Below are 19,898 nucleotides of genomic sequence, written 5' to 3' on the forward strand. Positions count from 1 at the left end.
CATTTTGCGTTTCAGGCGGAGAACATCAACATCTACGGCGCGTTCCTGCACAACTACGGGTGTGCCACGGGCGCGGTGAGAAAGTGCTGCACTAGCTCCCCGCAATTCCGCGACCTCACGCAGCACATCGCCTGCCGCGGCCAGCCCATGTCACTCGAGGACCTGCTGCACAAGCCTGTCGCGCGCGTGCAGAAGAACGCCCTCGTGCTGCACGTGAGTGACATACACATATACTGCTTCATTCCAAACCGGGGTAGAAAGATGAACTTGTACACATTGCCATATTATGTATTTCTTTTCCAAACCGGGGTAGAAAAGTAAACTTGTACACATTGCCATATTATTATAATTTTTTTTCGAACCGGGGTAGAATGATGAACTTGTTGACATTGCCATACTATTTATTTCTTTTCCAAACCGGGTAGAATGATGAACTTGTTGACATTGCCATACTATTTATTTCTTTTCCAAACCGGGGTAGAATGATGAACTTGTTGACATTGCCATACTATTTATTTCTTTTCCAAACCGGGTAGAATGATGAACTTGTTGACATTGCCATACTATTTATTTCTTTTCCAAACCGGGTAGAATGATGAACTTGTTGACATTGCCATATTATTTATTTCTTTTCCAAACCGGGGTAGAATGATGAACTTGTACACATTGCCATATTATTTATTTCTCTTCCGAACCGGGGTAGAAAGATGAACTTGTACACATTGCCATTTATTTCTTTCTATTCCAAACCGGGGCAGAAAGATAATTTTGTTGACATTATCATATTATTTATTTCTATTCCAAACCGGGGCAGAAGATGATTTTGTTGACATTGCCATATTATTTACAGTGGAACCTCTTATAACGAGCATAATTTGTTCCAGTATCTGACTCGTTAAGCCAAACTTTTTTTTACTTTCTTGCTGAAATGAGAATGGTTAGAGAATGGAAAGTCCCTTAGAGATAAAATAAAGAGTTCACACATTTGTGAATGCTTGGGTATAACTGTTATCAATACTAAGATAGAGGAAAGGCAATTGAGATGGTAAAGCACTTATTAACACATTGTTTACGGGTTGCACATATTTGTGCGTTTCGGAAACCTTATGTTGAAACATTGTGAACATTTTTGTGCATTTCGGTTACCTTCAACATTATTTACGAAAAACACATCTTACACATCTGATTTGTCATGTTTGGTTAGGTGTGTAGGGGATAAGTCTCACTCTAAAATAAAAATATTATTGATTTATATATTAAATATTAAAATCAAACACAGATTTTTAGTGTCTACTAAATTGTATTTTATTATTCTCAATATTATTAATATTTAAAGCTTTTACATTGTGGTTAGTCATTTTTACTTATTTATTTTTTTACAAAAATGTTAATAATATTAGTATATAACCACTCACCGGTGAGAATGTAACAAATTTAGACTCAATGATTAAAGAAAACACTTGTTTTTTACCACTTGAGTTTTATTATTGACTACATGTTTCAGAAGTTAAACTTCCATCATTCAGGTCTGTATAATGTCTGTTATTATACAGACCTGAATGATGGAAGTTTAACTTCTGAAACATGTAGTCAATAATAAAATTCAAGTGGTAAAAAACAAGTGTTTTCTTTAATCATTGTAACATGTCTTACCACAAAGTTAATGCCGAAACAATAAATAAAATTTAGACTCAATAAATTGAGGGAAAATGTTGTTTTTAATACGTTTTTGATTAAAGTATATGTTTAAGGAAGTGATTCTATATTTTTTTGTTACTTTTTAATAATGATTTGCCTTTAAGGCCGTACGGTGAGTGGTTATATACTAATATTATTAACATTTTTGTATTTTATTATTAAAAACATATAAAAATTAAATTTGTGACAATTGTTCGGTCTTGTTATCGCATTTTCAAACTACTGTTACTTTTTATGCGTTTTTAATAACAAAATACAATTTCGTAGGCTCTTAAATATTTAATATGTAAATTAAAATAGAGTCCTACAAATTAAACGCCAAATCTATAAATAAATATGTTATCGATTCTTTTCTGTCATCATTCTTTGGATGCGATCTAATATCGCTCGTGTCAAACTACATTTCTTTAACAAACTTGGCCAGTAGCCAATATGTTAGTAGTAATCTGATCTAATCTATGATTTGCAAAAATCAAATTGCATATACACAATGGGATCATGAAATACGTTACGATGAAATACCATTAATACGAGGTATCACAAAATGCCTGTGTGTAAGTGTTCTTGATTTTTACAAATTTTAGTTCAGATCGGTTCTCTCTCGACCACACTACTATGTATGTACAAGAGTTTTTGAAGTGATTGTGCTGGAATGTAAAGAACATATTTTTCACATTGGTTTACATAGCTTTTGGTATCATTAACGAACAAACAGGAGGGTCAGTCAAAAATTCATGGCTCCTGTTTATTTTCTACTTTTAATTGTTAAGAAATTGGAATGCAATTATGTGGGTTGAAAACGACATCATTGACGATTAATTTGTCAGTTTTCAACATTATCTGCGTCTATCTTCCGCGGTTTTGGCCCATCCGTTTACGTAGAAAATTAGTATTGCAGTAGATTATATAAAAAGGTTTGAGAAATAGTGCCAAATACAAAATTTTCACTCACATTGTTGTCGGGTAGTTTTTTTTATCAACCCTGACCCTAATTAGTATACTAATCACAAGTAATCGCAAACCCGATTCCGTTGTTTTTTGGTATCTCTCGCGCTCTACCAAAAGTAAGCAAATAGAACACTTATAAGCGTCTCCCGCTCTCTACCAACAGTATGTAAGCGCTTTAAGGCGTTTCCCGCAAACAATGTGCTAATCAGTTCATGGTAAGATTTTTTTTTCACAAAAATAGAACTAAAAATATCAGGTTATTTTTTAATTTTTTATTAAGAGGAGGAATCCAGTAGAAAAAAACTAAATGTAATATAAAAAATTAATCAAGTCATAACCATAATAATAAAAATATGTAGATAAAATTAAATTATTTATCAACAAAAAAAAGTAGTATTTTTAAGTGGTATTACACAAAGTGAACGATGAATGATAAATAGTGTTTTACAACCACAGTATTTATTCCTATTTATCAACAAAAAAAAGTAGTATTTTTAAGTGATATTACACAAAGAAAACGATGAATGATAAATACAGTGTTTTACAACCATAGTACTTATTCCTATTTTATAAAATAAAACCGCGAAACCCAAAAAAAAACTTCAACATTTTATGAAAATCATCAACTAAATTTATTTAAGTAAAAAAAAAGCCATTACTTTTTGACTGACCCTCCCTATTATGACTGTCAAAGAACACACTTACAGTTGTCAAATATTAGTGGTCATAAATCATAATATTTATCTGTAATGGACTGACCCATCATGAGTTTTGACACTGTGTATGGGTCTAAGAGCCACTTTAGATAATGCTGCCCAGCTACCTGCCAACCATGTTCAAGAATTCGATGTTTTGATGCTATGTGGGATTAACACATCTGTCAGGGTATTTTCCAGTCAAATTTGGCAAGAATGCGGGCAATTGTTTTATTTTCGCGTACAAAATCAGGCTCGCCATAATATAGCTATAAAATGGTTAAGGAAAAATTTGTTTTTCTACCACTTGAGTTTATTTATGACTACTAGTTTCAGAAGCTAAGCTTCCATCTTCAGGTCTGAATAATAACTTAGAAGATAAAAGCTTAGCTTCTGAAACTAGTAGTCATAAATAAACTCAAGTGGTATAAAAACAAGTGTTTCCTTAATCATTTTAACATGTCTTACCATAAAGTAAATGCCGAAAAAATAAATAAAATAGCTATAAACGTTATATTTAAAATAAAAAAAATTTATGGGTTCAAATGATTAATTTATTATATAAGAAACATTCGTCCTCTGCTTCTTTTTCAACTACATTCGCCTCATAAATTTGTTTGACCGTTCTTTCTTTACTCATACGCTCCACATGTCCAAACCATCTCAACACACCTTTCTTAATTTTATCGATAATGCTTATCTCAGCCTTACATTCTTTCCTTATTTCATCATTCGAACATCTATCAAACATCGCTTTGCCACACATTCGTCTGAGGGATCGCATTTCGACTGCATTCAGTCTAAGGACGACCGAGGAAAACTTGGCACAATCAGGTGTGTCAAATACTTGAAAGCGGCCGGGTCAAGAGTCGTAATAATCGTCGGGTATGTATGAGGAGATGCATGAACGTAGAAGAGGCAAAGAATGTTTGCAAAGACAGAGTGGTGTGGCGTTCGATTCTCTCTGCCTACCCCTGCGGGGAAGAAGCGTGATGGTTAGTTAGTTAGTTTTTCATTTTATTTATTGCTTCGGCATTTACTTTGTGGTAAGACATGATGATATTATTAAAAAACACTTGGTTTTTACCACTTGATTTTATTTACAATGATTAAAGAAAACACTTGTTTTTTACCACTTGAGTTTTATTTTAGACTACATGTTTCAGAAGTTAAACTTCCATCATTCAGGTCTGTATAATATATAGTTAGTTTTTATAAACATTTGTATGTGAAATACTAAAGTATTTTTCCTTCTGCGCCAGACTCATTTCAAAAGCAAAAAAGAAGGAATTATCCAATGTTTTTATATGTTTTTATATTATATACCAATCTCTTTGCTAGGGCTTAACTGTATGAACATAAATATCAAATCCCATCGCCAGCGGTCCACAGGTGTAAAAAATACCCATCTTAAAATGTGTTAATAAATTTTTTTCAGGACCTTCTCAAATACACCCCTGTGTCACACGCGGACCATTCTATGTTAACAGATGCATTGCACATGACACAGCGATTCCTTGATGAATTCAATTTCACGGTAAATATTACATCACTTTTGCTTAATAAATATGTAGTAACATCAATGAAAAATGTAACACAAAAATTGTCAATATCAGTTTGGGGTTGATGAAAATTAGTCCGCCTCCGTAGTGTAATGGTCAGGACCCTCGGCTACCATCTTGGAGGTCCCCGGTTCGATAATAGCCATCTATGGTGGGATGAGGAAACCTTTATTAAGCAGATTCTTTCCGTTTGTATGTGAGGTCCGAATCCTGGATTATATTCACATACTTGAGAAACGCCTAAAAACATGATTTTCAATTTAATTTTAGCTTATGATTTGACCAGTTAATTCATCACCTAACCCAGCCTATGACGGTTGTAAGCCCTGTAAATGCCCAGACTTCTATATTCTTCTTCATCTATGTTGAGATGTCAAAAAATCCTTTCTATATCATTATCAATCTTTCCGTCCCTAGAAATTATTATCATTATTTTTATTTATAATGATAATAATTATTATAAATAATCAGCATATAAACAGAATGTCAGAAGACAGACTTCCACGTATCGCCCTTCAACGAAACCCTGAAGGACGCAGACCCCCAGGCAGGCCTCCAAAAAGGTGGAATGATAGCTAGGAGTCTTCTCTTTGTTATGGAATAATTGGATGGGGGGGAGCATTCAATATTCATTTAAAGCTTTTAGAAACAGTCCAAAAACTTATTATTAAAATCATGCTTAAAAAAAATTCTACTTTTCCTTCCAACCAATTATTTCAGGAAGCCGAACTTTTGGAGCTACGAGAAATCTATTGCCAACAGTGTCTAAAATATGTTTATTTGCGCCAACATTTATTTCCTAAAAATAATAATAGATCTAGCCAACGAATTAATAATTTATTAGAAATCCCTTTTTGTAAATCCAGACTTGCGCAAAGACACTCATTTTTCATAGCTCCAAAACTGTTCAACTTATTCCACAAAGACTATTTGTTAGATGTTAATTCCCTAAGTTCGTGTAAATTTAAAAAATTGCTTAGATTATTTATAAAAGAGACAGATTTAAGTTCCTTTTTCATTTAGAACATGATCGCTAGCTTTTTACTTTTTTACTTTGTCATCTTTTTTATGTTTAAGTTTTAATTAAAAAAAAAATTAAATAAAAAATTGCTCACTGAGAGTCAAGTATTTTTATTTTTATTTTTTTTTGTATTTAATTTAAGTTTTTTGTATTTTGTATTAACTAATTATACTTAGAAACCTATACCCTTATACCCTGTACTATGACTATTTATTTTGTATACCCACACACAGGCCATGCCTTTGTGGGATCTTTTTTTGTATTTATTTTTATTTTTTACAAATATTTTTTGTTCTTGAATTTATGTAATGCAAAAGAATTTTAAATAAAGAAAAAAAAAAAACATCCCAAGAGCGACAAGCGGAGGCACAAACAGATCCTTAAGGTGGAGACTGGCCGGAGCATTTCGTTGTAACGTAACACATTACGACGAAGGCTGTCAGTACAGCGAGCCGAGCGCTCCATCCATAGTTTCGGATGCTCGCTGATGCTGGCCGCGAGCGATGTTACGACGAATTCTTCAGCTCCGTTCAGTCTCCCTCTTAAGGATCTACAAAAAGAAGAAGGTTATTAATTGATAGATTTATATTATCCACTGACACTTCGTGATGGAATTGCATTTTAATATATTATTAGATTAAAACCAATAATTTTTGGTTTTCCACTTTATTTTTATTTGACCAGTGACCGGGTTTCGTCGTTACCGACATCACCAGTCTGATGATGTCGGTAACGACGAAACCCGGTCGCTGGTCAAATAAAAATAAAGTGGAAAAGCTAAAAATATTGGTTTTAATCTAATAATATATTAATTATTAATTGACATTTTAACATTTTCAGGGCGCCCATAGACGAATAGTCAAAAACTCTTTCATCGTGGAATTGGCCGATGGACACAGAAAACTGAGACATTTGTTCTTGTTCAACGACGTGTTGGCGTGTGCCAAGTACAAAGTAAGTGATGTTCTCTTATGCAACTGCATGCGACCGTGTGCTAATGTAAATTATTCCTCGCATGTGTTTCTTAATCATTGCGATAATTAACAAATTTATGCAAATGTCCCATATGAATACAAGAAACAATGTTTTCCGGTTCGCGAATATTGTCATTAACATAAAGCACAATTGGACATTAAAGAAGTGCATGTCATGTGTTCTTTTTTATTTATCGTTTCTCATTTTTTATTATTATAACCCTTATCCGCACCTAATGGTGCATAGGGCACTGCATCAAATTGACGCAGTGTTATCTTGATCATTACTTACATGAAGGCAAGGTGATCACTCTTGCGCTTCAGGACCACTCAGGGTAATATTAAATAAATATTACAGTGTTAAATCACTAATATTTATTTTCACCCCCCCCCTGGGAATCGAACCCGGGACCTCCAGCACGGTAGCCACTCAGGGTAATATTAAATAAATATTACAGTGTTAAATCACTAATATTTATTTTCACCCCCCCCTGGGAATCGAACCCGGGACCTCCAGCACGGTAGCCACTCAGGGTAATATTAAATAAATATTACAGTGTTAAATCACTAATATTTATTTTCACCCCCCCCTGGGAATCGAACCCGGGACCTCCAGCACGGTAGCTAAACACGCTGACCATTACACCACGGAGGTGGACATTTTTTAATGATTACAAATCTCATTTTACATCAATTCGTATTCATTATTTACATGTCTCGAAAAAATACCATTTCAAGCAATTCGTTATCATTATTATTTAGTTTGTTTTAAAAAAAAAAATCATTACTAGTTGTACCCGGCCGCGCGTTGTTCAATTTTGTTAAATGGAAAAGAAAAAATAAATAATAGAAAGCACACACTCTAAAATTTAGACTTGGCTTCACATACGATGTTTGAAAATGATATTTACATATTTCGAAAAAATATCATTTGAAGCAATCGTTGTCATTGTCATTTTGTTTGTTTTTAAAATTTATTCATTACTAGATGTACCCGCGCGTTGTTCAGTTTTGTTGAATGGAAAAGAAAAAAAAGTAATAAAAAGCACACACTCTAAAATTTAGAATTGGCTTCAATACAATGTTTGAAAATGATGCGGAATGCATCCAAACACATGTCACAATAGATTTCAAGAAATATTGGTTTTTTACTTAAAAAGTGACTTCCGAATCTATTAATGAAATCATTATCATAGTGTTTGATCATGTCTTAATAAGACAAAACGCGTCACAAATTATAAATATGTATATAAAAGTAGAATTCAATCCAATAACCGTGTTTAATTTAGGATATATTACCGAACAATTCAAAATGGAATTCTACCAACTGTCTGCAATTGCAATAAATATGTGAATGTAATCTTTAATTTAGTATTACGTACTGGTTTTGCAGGCATCCGGAAGGGAAAAGTTCACCTTTGAGCTGAAGTGGTTCATCCCGCTCCAAGATATCGTGGTTTACGAAGAGCCGGCGGCCGAACCCAAGGAAGCCTCCCCGCCCAACATCGTATCTCTCAAATCCCAAGCGTGCACGGTCCGCGATCAGATCCTGATGGAAGAAAAGGCTTCCGATGACAAGGTTTCTTAACTACTTTTATATTCTATTACTTTTATTTATACCAGTGGTTCTTAACCGGTGATCCGCGAGCATTTGCAAGTGCTCTGCGAAATTTGGATTATTGGGTGACTTTTGGAGTTTTGTTCAAGACGAATACCCGGCTCTCTCCACAGGGGCACTGATTTTTTTTACAGTTTTCATTCTCATATATCGCTCACTCGGCTGTCCAAACTCAAAACACAGTAAGGGACATTTTTTGCTGTACGTTTTTGTTTGCATTTTTGGACTAAGTAGATTCTACATATTCCAAAAATGCAAAACAAAACGTACTACAAAAAAATGTCCCTTACTGTGTTTTAAATTTGGAGAGCCGCACTCCTTTCAACAACGTCATATATAAAAAAACTTGATTTTTCAGGAGATCGTTTTTAATGTTTAAAAATATAATAAAATGTATTAAAAATAAATATCAAGCCACTTATTGAACTTTTTACTGTGCAACAGATCTTTTAAGGTAAATCCTGAATGTTTTTTCTCCATTTGAAAAATATTTAGTACATTTAAAAAAATAATTAAACAATGCCTTTTCTTAAAAATGCAAAAACAATGCTTTCTGCCCTGTGTGTTTTAAATTTGGAGAGCCGCACTCCTTTCAACAACGTCATATATAAAAAAACTTGATTTTTCAGGAGATCGTTTTTAATGTTTAAAAATATAATAAAATGTATTAAAAATAAATATCAAGCCACTTATTGAACTTTTTACTGTGCAACAGATCTTTTAAGGTAAATCCTGAATGTTTTTTCTCCATTTGAAAAATATTTAGGATACATAAAAAAAATAATTAAACAATGCCTTTTCTTAAAAATGCAAAAACAATGCTTTCTGCCCTGTAGCGGGTAAGTATTAAGTTTAAAAAAATGCCGCTTTTGCTGGGATATAATACATTTTCTGGGCATTCCGAAAATATGCACAACTGAAAATTGACAATTTTTTAAATATGACGTTGTTGAAAGGAGTGAGCAATTTATATGAGCTAGGTTTCTCAATATTAACCAATATCTAAATGAAGAAACGTGAAAGGCTTAGCAAATTGGATGAAAAATGAGAGTAACTGTATCAAATATCAGACCTAATATTGCTGAAATTGGTAAAGGCTGACAAGCTCAGGTGTCACATTAATAATTTTTACTGCAAATAGTTTCATTAGAGTGTTTGTATTTTTATGTATTTTGAAATGAGTTATACGTTTAAAAGAAGAAGATTATTAGATCTGTTTTTTATTTTTTATTTTTTTAAATAAATAATTAAAGCAAAGTTTTAAATCAAAACAAACTTAGGTAATAAATGTCAAACATATACATAGTCTTTGTGGAATGAATTATACAGTTTTGTAACTATGAAAAATGAGTGTCTTTACGCGATGTTTGAATTATGTTTCGTAGGAGAAAATGAAATGATTCATGTTTTTTTTTTTCCAGAAATTGAGAATAGGCGCCAATCGGGTTGCTGACAAGCATCGGAAGAAGCTGGCGGATCTGGAAGGCCAGCTGGTGAAGGCTTCCCCTAACCTGGTCTTCAGAGTCGGTTCCAAGTCCACGCAACGGATGCAGACCTTCTTCCTCAGCTCTGATTTTGAGCGCACCCAGTGGATAGACTCCATCCACTCACTTCAGGTATAATTAAACTATTTATTGACTTCTAGTCTGGCTCCGTATTACAATACCATTAGGCCAGCACGAGGTCCCGGGCTCAATTCCCGGGGGGAGAGGGTCAAATAAATATAAAGTGATTTTTTCACTCTAATATTTATTCTATATTATGAACCTGAAGCGTAGGGCTGATCACCTTTCCTTTATGTGTTAACGATCAACATAACACTGCGTTTATATGATGCAGTGCCCTATGCACCATTTGGGTGCGAATAGGGGTTTGAAGAATAATTTTATGTAATTCATGAGTGAAAATTCCATGCAAAAACACTCGCTGCTTACTAGTTAGTTGACTAGCTAGGTAGCCATCACACCATCATCATACACTTAAAATAGCAGTGGATATAAAATTCATTTCTGCCGTGAATGTTTTGGTTAATTTTTTTATTTGATCACTGTATCCTTCATTATAAAATTTTAAGAATCAGCAGATAGGAACATTTTTCGACGTGTTACGATAAGCGTCTTTCGAGTCTTTCGAGTCTTTGACCACCAGACAACCTGGAGAGGCTTGTCATAACTGTAGGCCTAGAAGGTCGGAGACGTACAGGTAGATCTCCAACCCGATGGACCGACCAGGTGAAAGAGATCACAGGCTTCTCGGTTGCGGGAGCTCTAAAGGCTGCAAAATGCAGGGACCAATGGTGGAGTGTTGTCTGAGGTTCCAGAGGAGGCCAGCAGGCGGGTCACGATGCAATGAGGGAAACGAGCGGAAAAGAAGATATATTCGTTAACTGTTATTATTCACGTCCACCTCCGTAGCGCAGTGGTCAGCACGTTTGGCTACCGTGCTGGAGGTCCCGGGTTCGATTCCCGGGGGTTCAAAATAAATATGGCCGATTTTCACTCTCATATTTATTTAATATTACCCTGGACTGGTACAAGAAACGCAGGGCTGATCATCTTGCCTTCATGCAATTAACGATCCAGATAACACTGCGTCGCTACGATGCAGTGCCCTATGCACCATTGGGTGCGGATAAGGGTTAGAAGTAACTAACTACTAATCACGCCGCTTCACCGCAGGGGTAGGCAGAGAGAATAGAACGCCACACCACTCTTTCTTTGCAAACATTCTTCGCCGCTTCTTGGTTCATGCATCTCCTCATACATACCCGCCGATTGTTACGACTCCTAACCTGACCACTTTCAAGTATTTGGCATACCTGATCGTGCCATGTTTTTCTCGGTCTTCCTCTGGGTTAGAAGTTATTATAAATATTTGGTATCGCATGATGGTTTCAGTCGTCGGCTCCGCCCACTCAGTCGGGGTCGCCGCCCTCCACGCTGGACCTGCAGGCGCACGTGAAGGCCTGCCGCTCCTACCTGGACACGGAGATCCGCTCCTCCTACCTCATGCGCTCCAGCCGCGACGAGAGCCTGCTGCTCGGGGACCTGCACCTCAACATCGGCGAGATCATGAAGCCCATGGAGGCGCCCGCAGGTAACCGACACAACAAACTAGGTCAGATGCCCCGCCCAAACCTCTACCGTAACTTATTTATTGTAACTGCGGACAGTTGGTAGAATTCCATATTGAATTGTTGGGTAATATATCCAAAATAAAACAAGGTTTGTTGGATTGAATTCTACATTTATTTATGTATATGTTAATACGTGATGCGTTTCGTCTTCTTAGGACATAATCAAACATTATCAGTGTTTGATAATGTCCTAAGAAGACGAAACGCGTCACGTATTAACATATCGTAGTCATCCAGGAGAAAGTGACCAAGTGCATTTTTCACAAAAACGTCCTCATTGACTATTTGATATCTTACTAGCTTAATATTGCCCCGAAAAAAATCCCAAAGTATTTTAAACTTGGAAGTATAATATATTGACTTGTTAAAAATTACTAACTGCATTGATGTTTATTTTGTTGCCAAGCATAAGTGACTTAAATGGCCCTCCTCAACATTTTACATCTTGTCAGTTGGTCACTTTCTCCTGTACGACTACAATATAAAACCCAAATATTCGTTTATAATAATAATAATAGTAATAATAAAACTAATATTTATTTTACTAATAATATAAATAATAATAAAAGCAGTAATTTTGGATAATTTATACAGCACCTTTTTTAAAATTGCTACTTCAAGGGCGTTTCTTATATATTTAAAAATATGAAACGTTTTTGTTTTGTACTGACATTTCTTGGTGGAACTGCATTTTCGAAACTCCAAGTTTCGAACCTCAGTTCAACTTTCATGGTGTGGAACTTTGGATAAAATAATACGTCAATCCTTGGCCTTATGACATCTGTTGAAATATCTGACTAATAATTTGTAACATCACAAGGATAAATAAAAGAACAGATCCCTGATTTTTCTTGCGGTCGGTAATTAGTCTGCGCCATAATCATGCCCTATATCTGTCTCACTCTCGACGCATCGCCAGTGGGTAAGAGTGACACATAATGCGTGCTTTGATTTATTTATGTGACGATCTAATTTGTTTATATTATGATATATTTCAAGACTAATGTGACACAGTGTATTATAGAGTACCAAAAAAGCACAATGAATCCCATTGAACGTTTTTGTTTAGGAAAATAAATGGTTTCTTAACTAAATACATGATAAAAGTAATCATTTAAAAAACGGCGAAATACCGCCGCGCACGGGCATCTCTTAGGAACAAAGTTAACGCAGTTAAAAGGTTAAAGGGATTAACCTCCTGAGATGTTGATTCCCAGTTGTCAATCCATCTCTTTGGTGGTCTGCCCGGGAATTGTATATTCTATATATCACCTATGTTGAGATTTGATTTGTCCGTGTGCAGATATGTACGTGTGCGTGGAGGTGGACTCGTACGGGCACTACTTCCGCAAGGCCAAGAGCCGGCTGGTGTGCCACTCGGCGCAGCCCAAGTGGAACGAGACGTACGTCATCGAGCTGGAGGGCTCTCAGCACGTGCGCGTGCTCCTCTACCAGGACGGCGGCGGCCTGCGGCCCCAGCTCAAGGGCAAGTGTACGCTGGAGGTGAGGAAACTGATATCTATAATTATTTCCATTAGTTACTTCATGTTTTATTACTAGATCAATTAATATGAGTAGTCCACATGCAATGTGGTGATTTTTTCACCCTAACATTTATTCAATGTTACCCTGGACTGTGGTACCTGAAGTGGAGGGCTGATTACCTTTCCTTCATGTGTTAACAACGTTCAAGATAACACTGTGTTTATATGATGCAGTGCCCTATGCACCATTGGGGTGCGGATAAGGGTTGGAAGAAGTCCACATGCAAACCACTTTATGTTAAAAAATAAAAATATTAGTGAATGGCGACAATGGCAGAAGATTTAAAATATTTACGTCCATGTTTTTATCATAATCTGCCAAAATTAATTAAATTGAGAATAAAATATAATAAAAAAATCAATACTCTTGTAATACTCGCTGTGCCGAACGACAGTTCACTTTCAAAGATCCATAAGTTACTGTAAATTTGCGCAGTGATTCATGCAAAATTCACCATCTTGGGCCAGTACGCATAATGCAGTCAAAGTGCACGCATGCGTTACTTTTTTATGTACTGGGTTAACAGGTTTTGCGAATATACTTAACCCTTTGAGGACAGAATAAAAAATATTTTACTTAACATATTTTTATTTCTAGAAATTATTTACGAATAAGTGTAAGTGTAAACAAAATTTTACTGAAAATCGTGCACACAGATTGATACAATATTTATCCCTCAACAAAATTAAAAATACACATTGTGTGCCTGGTAGTTAGCTACAATGACCATGTTTTATAAAGTATGAATAAAAGCATTTATTCTTGAAAATATGAGGTAATATATAACACTACTTATTTTCAGTATTACTATCAGTATAACTCACCTGTCATTTTGTTTATTTCGTTCAATAACCTCACAAAATTGATAAACTAAGATACAGATAACCTATAAGTATCCCGACATGTGCACATCGCCACAATAAATAGTCTGAAATAAGCTCCAAGACAATGGTACCAACATGAAATCTATACAAGCACTATTTCTGTTACATAGGCAACACATATTGCACTATGGTTTTAACTAGAAACCTGTAGACAATTTATTTTGAATTTGTGGTTAGCAGCAGTTACCAGTTGTCCTGAAAGGGTTAATAGAATGGCATTGCAAGTTGGGTTTTGTTTGCAGCTGAGCAGACAGTGGCTGGGGGAGCAGCAGTGCTTCAGGACTCTCACTCTGGGCACTTCCTCCATGACAATCTGGATGAGGTTTGTCCCTTCGGAAGTGACCCTCAGGAGGGTTCCCACCGCCAAACCGGGAGGGCTGTTTGGCGCCAAGATTCAACAAGTTTGCAAGTCAGTAACTAATGGCAATCAAATTATATCTTAATTCTGAGAACTTTAACCTTCCTAATCCCGAATATCCTAAAATTACGCATTCTCCAAAGAGGGGATTTGAAAGACCCCAGTTCTATTCATACAAATATTGTTTGTAATAATAATATTGAGTTTGCCACAAATCACACGCTGTTAGTAGCATATTCGTATAATTTTTAAACTCTGTATGCGTATGTGATGCGAAATGCAACGAAACACATGTCACAAGCGCCGTAACGTAGTTAAGTAGATGCTCGACTGCGAAACTGGCGTCGCGGGTTTGATTCCCGCCAAGCGCAAAATAAATTCAAGAAAATTTATTTTCAATTGGTCTGGGTATTTGTAATGTATTTTTTCACATTTACCTTAGCTATCCTTACTATCCTACCTGCAGACAAGCCTCTAATAACTGCTTTGCGGATTATTTAAAAAATAAAATATTCAGTAATTTAGGTTTTTTTTTAAAAAATGTTCAAGTACTATCTACCCTCTGATTGCAAACAGCTTTATATGGTATCAAACGTTTTGATCAATATCACTAGTCTTTTTTTGGTTGGTTGGAAGATATTGCTTTTTAGCAATAAGCCCGCCAATGTACTTATTTATTTTCTGTACATCAAGTTTAAATAAATAAATAAAACAAAGGCAAAATAAGATAATGACATTTCACTATGTATCCCAGTGTGTTTGACTTTAATAATGATTGTTAAAAATATGCAGGGATATTTTAAGGTAGATATTTTTGCAGACGACAGAAGCGCGACATTCCATTCATCGTGACGTCTTGCGTCAGAGAAGTGGACAGGAGGGGGATGTCGGAAGTAGGATTGTACAGAGTCTCCGGTTCTGCCTCTGACCTCTCCAAATTGAAGAAATCATTCGAAACGAGTAAGTTGAATGTTAGAATAAAATAACAACTACATATGTCATTTTTTCCACATGAATTTTATTTGACCAGCAACCGGGTTTTGTCATTGTCGAGTCGCAGGCAGTGGAGGAGACCTTCACCCAGCAGTGGGTGGATGCGGCTTGAAGCCACATATTAATTTACATCATATATCTTCTTTATGTCATCACATTCGACTCTGTCTAGATTCGTACGAGGCGGAGCAGCTGCTGAAGGAGGTGGACATCCACTCGGTGACGGGCATCCTGAAGCTGTACCTGCGGGAGCTGCCCGAGGCGCTGTTCACGGACGCGCTGTACCCCAAGTTCTTCCAGGCCTTCAGCGGCGGGGAGGGCGCCATCGGCGTGGGCAGCGCGGCCGGCCGAGAGCGCGAGCTCGTGAAGTGCTACGACCTGCTGCCCGACCTCAACAGGAAGTGCATCGACTTCCTGCTCGCCCATTTCTTGAGGTAACCTACAAACTACTCTCTATCTAGCTTTGCGTTTGAAGTGTCGGGTTGTGGTCCCGTAGTTAGTGTCGCGGACACTTAAGTCAGAGTTTCTCGGTTTGAATCCACTCTACCACAATTTGATATCTATTTCTAATAATGAGGCGCTTAGGCTCACAGAAATAGTATTAAATTAGGTTCTATACCGGACCTGGGAATGTGGCGGGAGGTTACAGAGTGCTCTAAAAAAAAATTATGTAATTATTAAACTTAATCAATAAAATGAGAAATATATTCTGTAAACATATCAATAAGATAAGAGTTAGGCAATACAAAAAATAAAAATACATTTTGTATTTTTTTTGTGAGACATCTGATTTTGTTTGTCAGAACTAAGTGCATCAATGTTGATACGTTAACAATTGATGTTGTTGCTATACCCAAACAGTTTTCCAAATACTTATCAGTGATTCTTGTTCTCATTTGAGATTTAATATGCTTCATTCGACTAGTATCATGGCTACTGTATAATTAGCTTTTACATAGCCATTTGATATTTGAGTCGCTCTAGCACTAAGTTATAGCAGCTTGTATTCTTATCAATGTGTATTTAAAAGTAGATTGCAAAATGTTGTGATTTGTTTGCTTACACGAATATACCATACAAGAAATTGTCACAATAGTGAGATACTTCCATATATGGGATATGATACGAACTACACACGATGGAATATTCTTTTGGTGGTTTTATGTACACTTAAAGAAATATTCCGCGGGCCACAAGAAAACACCCGGCGGGCCGCATGCAGCCTGCAGGCCGCAGGTCGGCCACCCTTGACATAACACCTAACCATAAAAATAAAATATAACTTTGTTGACTCAAAAACTCAAAAAAAAAAAAAGTGTTTGATTTAACATTTAATACATAAATTTAAATTTAAAAGAGTTCTACAAATTAAACTCCAAATCTTTAAATAAAAAAAATAATAAAAACAATAAAAATTCCTTGAACGTCACGCTCGGACTAGACTGGGAACCCAATAGATATATCTCGTTTTGTTTGCAGGGTGAATCAACACGAGGCTGAGAACAAGATGTCCCTGCACAACCTGGCCACCGTGTTTGGGCCCACGCTTCTACGGCCGTCCTCGCGGCAGGACGCCGCCAAGCAGCGCGATCTGCTCGCCGCCGGCACCGTAGACGTCATGGCGCAGGCCGGCATCCTCTACTGGCTGCTGCAGCACCGCCACCTCACGGCCAGGCACTCCGCCGCCAAGGACGCCAGCTGAGGGGGCGCGTGCGGACCAACCCTCAATCAGCGGAAAACTTGATATACTTAGTCAGAAGGGTATATCGACACTGGAAAGATAAATTATCATATTTTTTTCTTCTTCATCTCATGCAATGTTTTTTTGGCAAATTTTGATTATCAAAAAAAAAATACACAAACAAATTAGTTTTTCTTTTTTTTTTTTTTAAAAAAAAGAAGAAATAATTGTGTTTTTATTATTTTCACAAATATTTCAATTCCATACTATTTCTATGAGCCTCATTATTAGAAATAGGTATCAAATTGTGGTACAGTCGGTTCGAACCGAGAAACTCTGACTTAAGAGTCCGCGACACTAACCACGGGACCACAACCCGACATTTCATATTAATTTTATATTGACATTTCTTGGTGCAACTGCATTTTATATAATAAAATAACAACTTTATAGTCTTTTCCATACATGTTTAAGCACTTAATGCTAGGGTTTTTTTTTATTTATAAAAAAATTTTAAAAAAATATCTAGTTATTTTAAATATTTTATTCAAATGTTTATCTTTCAAATAAAATACAACAATTAAAGCATATTTGATTTACAATTACGTCTACAATATATTTTGTACTAATTATTTGTCAAAAAAGTAATTGGAAATCCAAAATTGGAACGCATTTGGCGCGCGAGCGTGACTTTCAAAAGTATGAAGCGGTTAATTTGACCAGTGACCGGGTTTCGTCATTATCAATATCACCAGTCTGATGATGGTAACAACGAAACACGGTCACTTAAAAACTATATAGTTGTTATTTTATTAAACTCAAATAAGCTTGACGAAGACTGCTGTTCGTGTTCTATTTTTACGAATTGAAAGCCAAAGTGCAATTTGTAATAATTAAAAATGAAATACCATAATAATATAGTCTTTTGTCCGAAAGATACCTGGTCAATATCATATTCCTTGGTCGTATTCCCATACAAAAGAGGTTTTAAAGAGATACGCATACCATTTGTTATGAGGTATTGTATAAAGCGTGAAGTAAGATTGGATTGAAATTGTATAAATTTGGGACTTCGTGATTTGTAGATTGTTCAAATGAAATTAATTTAAAAATTGTTTTGTACCGCTCCACGCTGAAGGTTGGCAAATATTACTTTGTCGGCAGCCGCTTAAAACAGCGACTTAGTGGTACATACAGTGTTACATCTCAAGTTGTTAAGACAGGGTCTTCTTCCCATACTACGTTTATCTTCCACTTCGACTTGTAATATAATACGTATTACTTCGTATTATTACTGCCCCCATAAACTGGCCAAAGTACTCTAACTTTCTTTTCTTTATAGCGTATAACATTTTTATCTTTCATATGCGTTTTAAAACATCTTCGTTTCAAACTCTCTGAACCTATAATATTTTATTCTCAATATTATTAATATTTAAAACATTTACTTTGTGGTTAGTCATTTTTACTTATTTATTTTTTTACGAAAATGTTACTAATATTAGTACATATATAACCACTTACCGAGATTTTTATGTCTACCGGTTTCGAGACGTACCCGTCTCTTCGTCGGGACAATCACTACCACAGCGTGCAAACAATACTACCCTTCACTACCATAGCACTATTTACACATTTAAAACTACACTTTAAGTGTGTAAATAGTGCTATGGTAGTGAAGGGTAGTATCGTTTGCACGCTGTGGTAGTGATTGTCCTGACGAAGAGACGGGTACGTCTCGAAACCGGTAGACATAAAAATCTCGGTGAGTGGTTATATACTAATATTACAAATATTTTTGTAAAAAAATTAATAACTATAATATTTTTATCATTCTTCTATAGCACCAAATTTGGAATGCTTCAATTTTCTTTGTGGTAGCTTAACCATAAAAATAGAAAAAGATCCTATTGTGTATTAACAAAGTAATGTTTGTATGAATGCATTCAGTATAAATCTTATTGTTATTTTGGTATTAGTTTCCGCTACTTAAAATTATAAAAATAACAAAAACTTAAATACTGAACTTCCCTTTTACACATTTAAAAAATCAAATGATAGACAAATATTAATTTAATAATCCATAACACTAATTTGGAATTTCCTTCATCCCTCACATGTACTTATTATTGAGTACTATCCGCAAAGATGTATCCGAAAGGGAGCTAGGTGAATAATTTTTGTTACCTTTGATTTTTTTTAAAATTAAATTTAGATACAATAAGCAATAATGAATTCTATTTTTTGATATCTCAAATTGGTTCTGATATAAGGAATACATCGCTCACTCCTTTCAAGAACGTCATAAATAAAAAAAACTTGATTTTTCAGGGGAACGTTTTTAAAGTTTAAAAATATAATACAATGTATTAAAAATAAATATCAAGCCACTTATTGAACTTTAAGCTGTGTATCAGATCTTTTTAGGTAAAACCTGAAGGTTTTTTCTCCATTTAAAAAATATTTGGTATATTTAAAAAAATAATTAAATAATACATTTTGTTCAAAATGCAAAATCAACACTTGCTGCCCTGTAGCGGGTAAATATTAAGTTAAAAATATGCCACTTTTGCTGGGATAAAGTACATTTTCTGGGCATTCCGAAAATATGCACAACTGAAAATTGACGATTTTTAATTTATGACGTTCTTGAAAGGAGTGAGCTACATATTTTTTTTATTTATTTCGTTGTATTTTTTTCTTTTTACACAGTATCGCGTAAAATGATCTACTATGTAAGCGGGGACTTCAGTGAATATTATTGACAATGATGTGAACATAAAAA

General features: G+C 35.3%; 1 protein-coding gene across 3 annotated transcripts in view; it reads left to right on the plus strand.

Annotated features, from left to right (window-relative positions):
- The window catches only part of RhoGAP1A (Rho GTPase activating protein at 1A), a 62,222-nt gene extending 42,324 nt beyond the window's left edge, over positions 1-19,898 (plus strand). For 2 of the 3 annotated variants that reach the window (XM_088265330.1, XM_088265329.1), the window contains 11 exons: positions 16-213; positions 4,780-4,878; positions 6,765-6,878; positions 8,292-8,477; positions 9,938-10,132; positions 11,414-11,612; positions 12,956-13,155; positions 14,324-14,490; positions 15,260-15,399; positions 15,605-15,866; positions 16,912-17,337. In XM_088265330.1, the coding sequence (XP_088121456.1) occupies positions 16-213; positions 4,780-4,878; positions 6,765-6,878; positions 8,292-8,477; positions 9,938-10,132; positions 11,414-11,612; positions 12,956-13,155; positions 14,324-14,490; positions 15,260-15,399; positions 15,605-15,866; positions 16,912-17,134 (1,983 nt within the window). In that variant the 3' untranslated portion in view covers positions 17,135-17,337. Of the gene's footprint in view, positions 1-15; positions 214-4,779; positions 4,879-6,764; positions 6,879-8,291; positions 8,478-9,937; positions 10,133-11,413; positions 11,613-12,955; positions 13,156-14,323; positions 14,491-15,259; positions 15,400-15,604; positions 15,867-16,911; positions 17,338-19,825 lie in introns of those variants that run through there. The other variant, XR_015838029.1, reaches the window with a different exon arrangement.

Source organism: Brachycentrus maculatus, unplaced genomic scaffold (genome assembly GCF_059751285.1).
Source record: "Brachycentrus maculatus isolate JH-2025_06_01 unplaced genomic scaffold, ASM5975128v1 h1tg000244l, whole genome shotgun sequence".
Classification (NCBI taxonomy): Eukaryota; Metazoa; Arthropoda; class Insecta; order Trichoptera; family Brachycentridae; genus Brachycentrus; species Brachycentrus maculatus.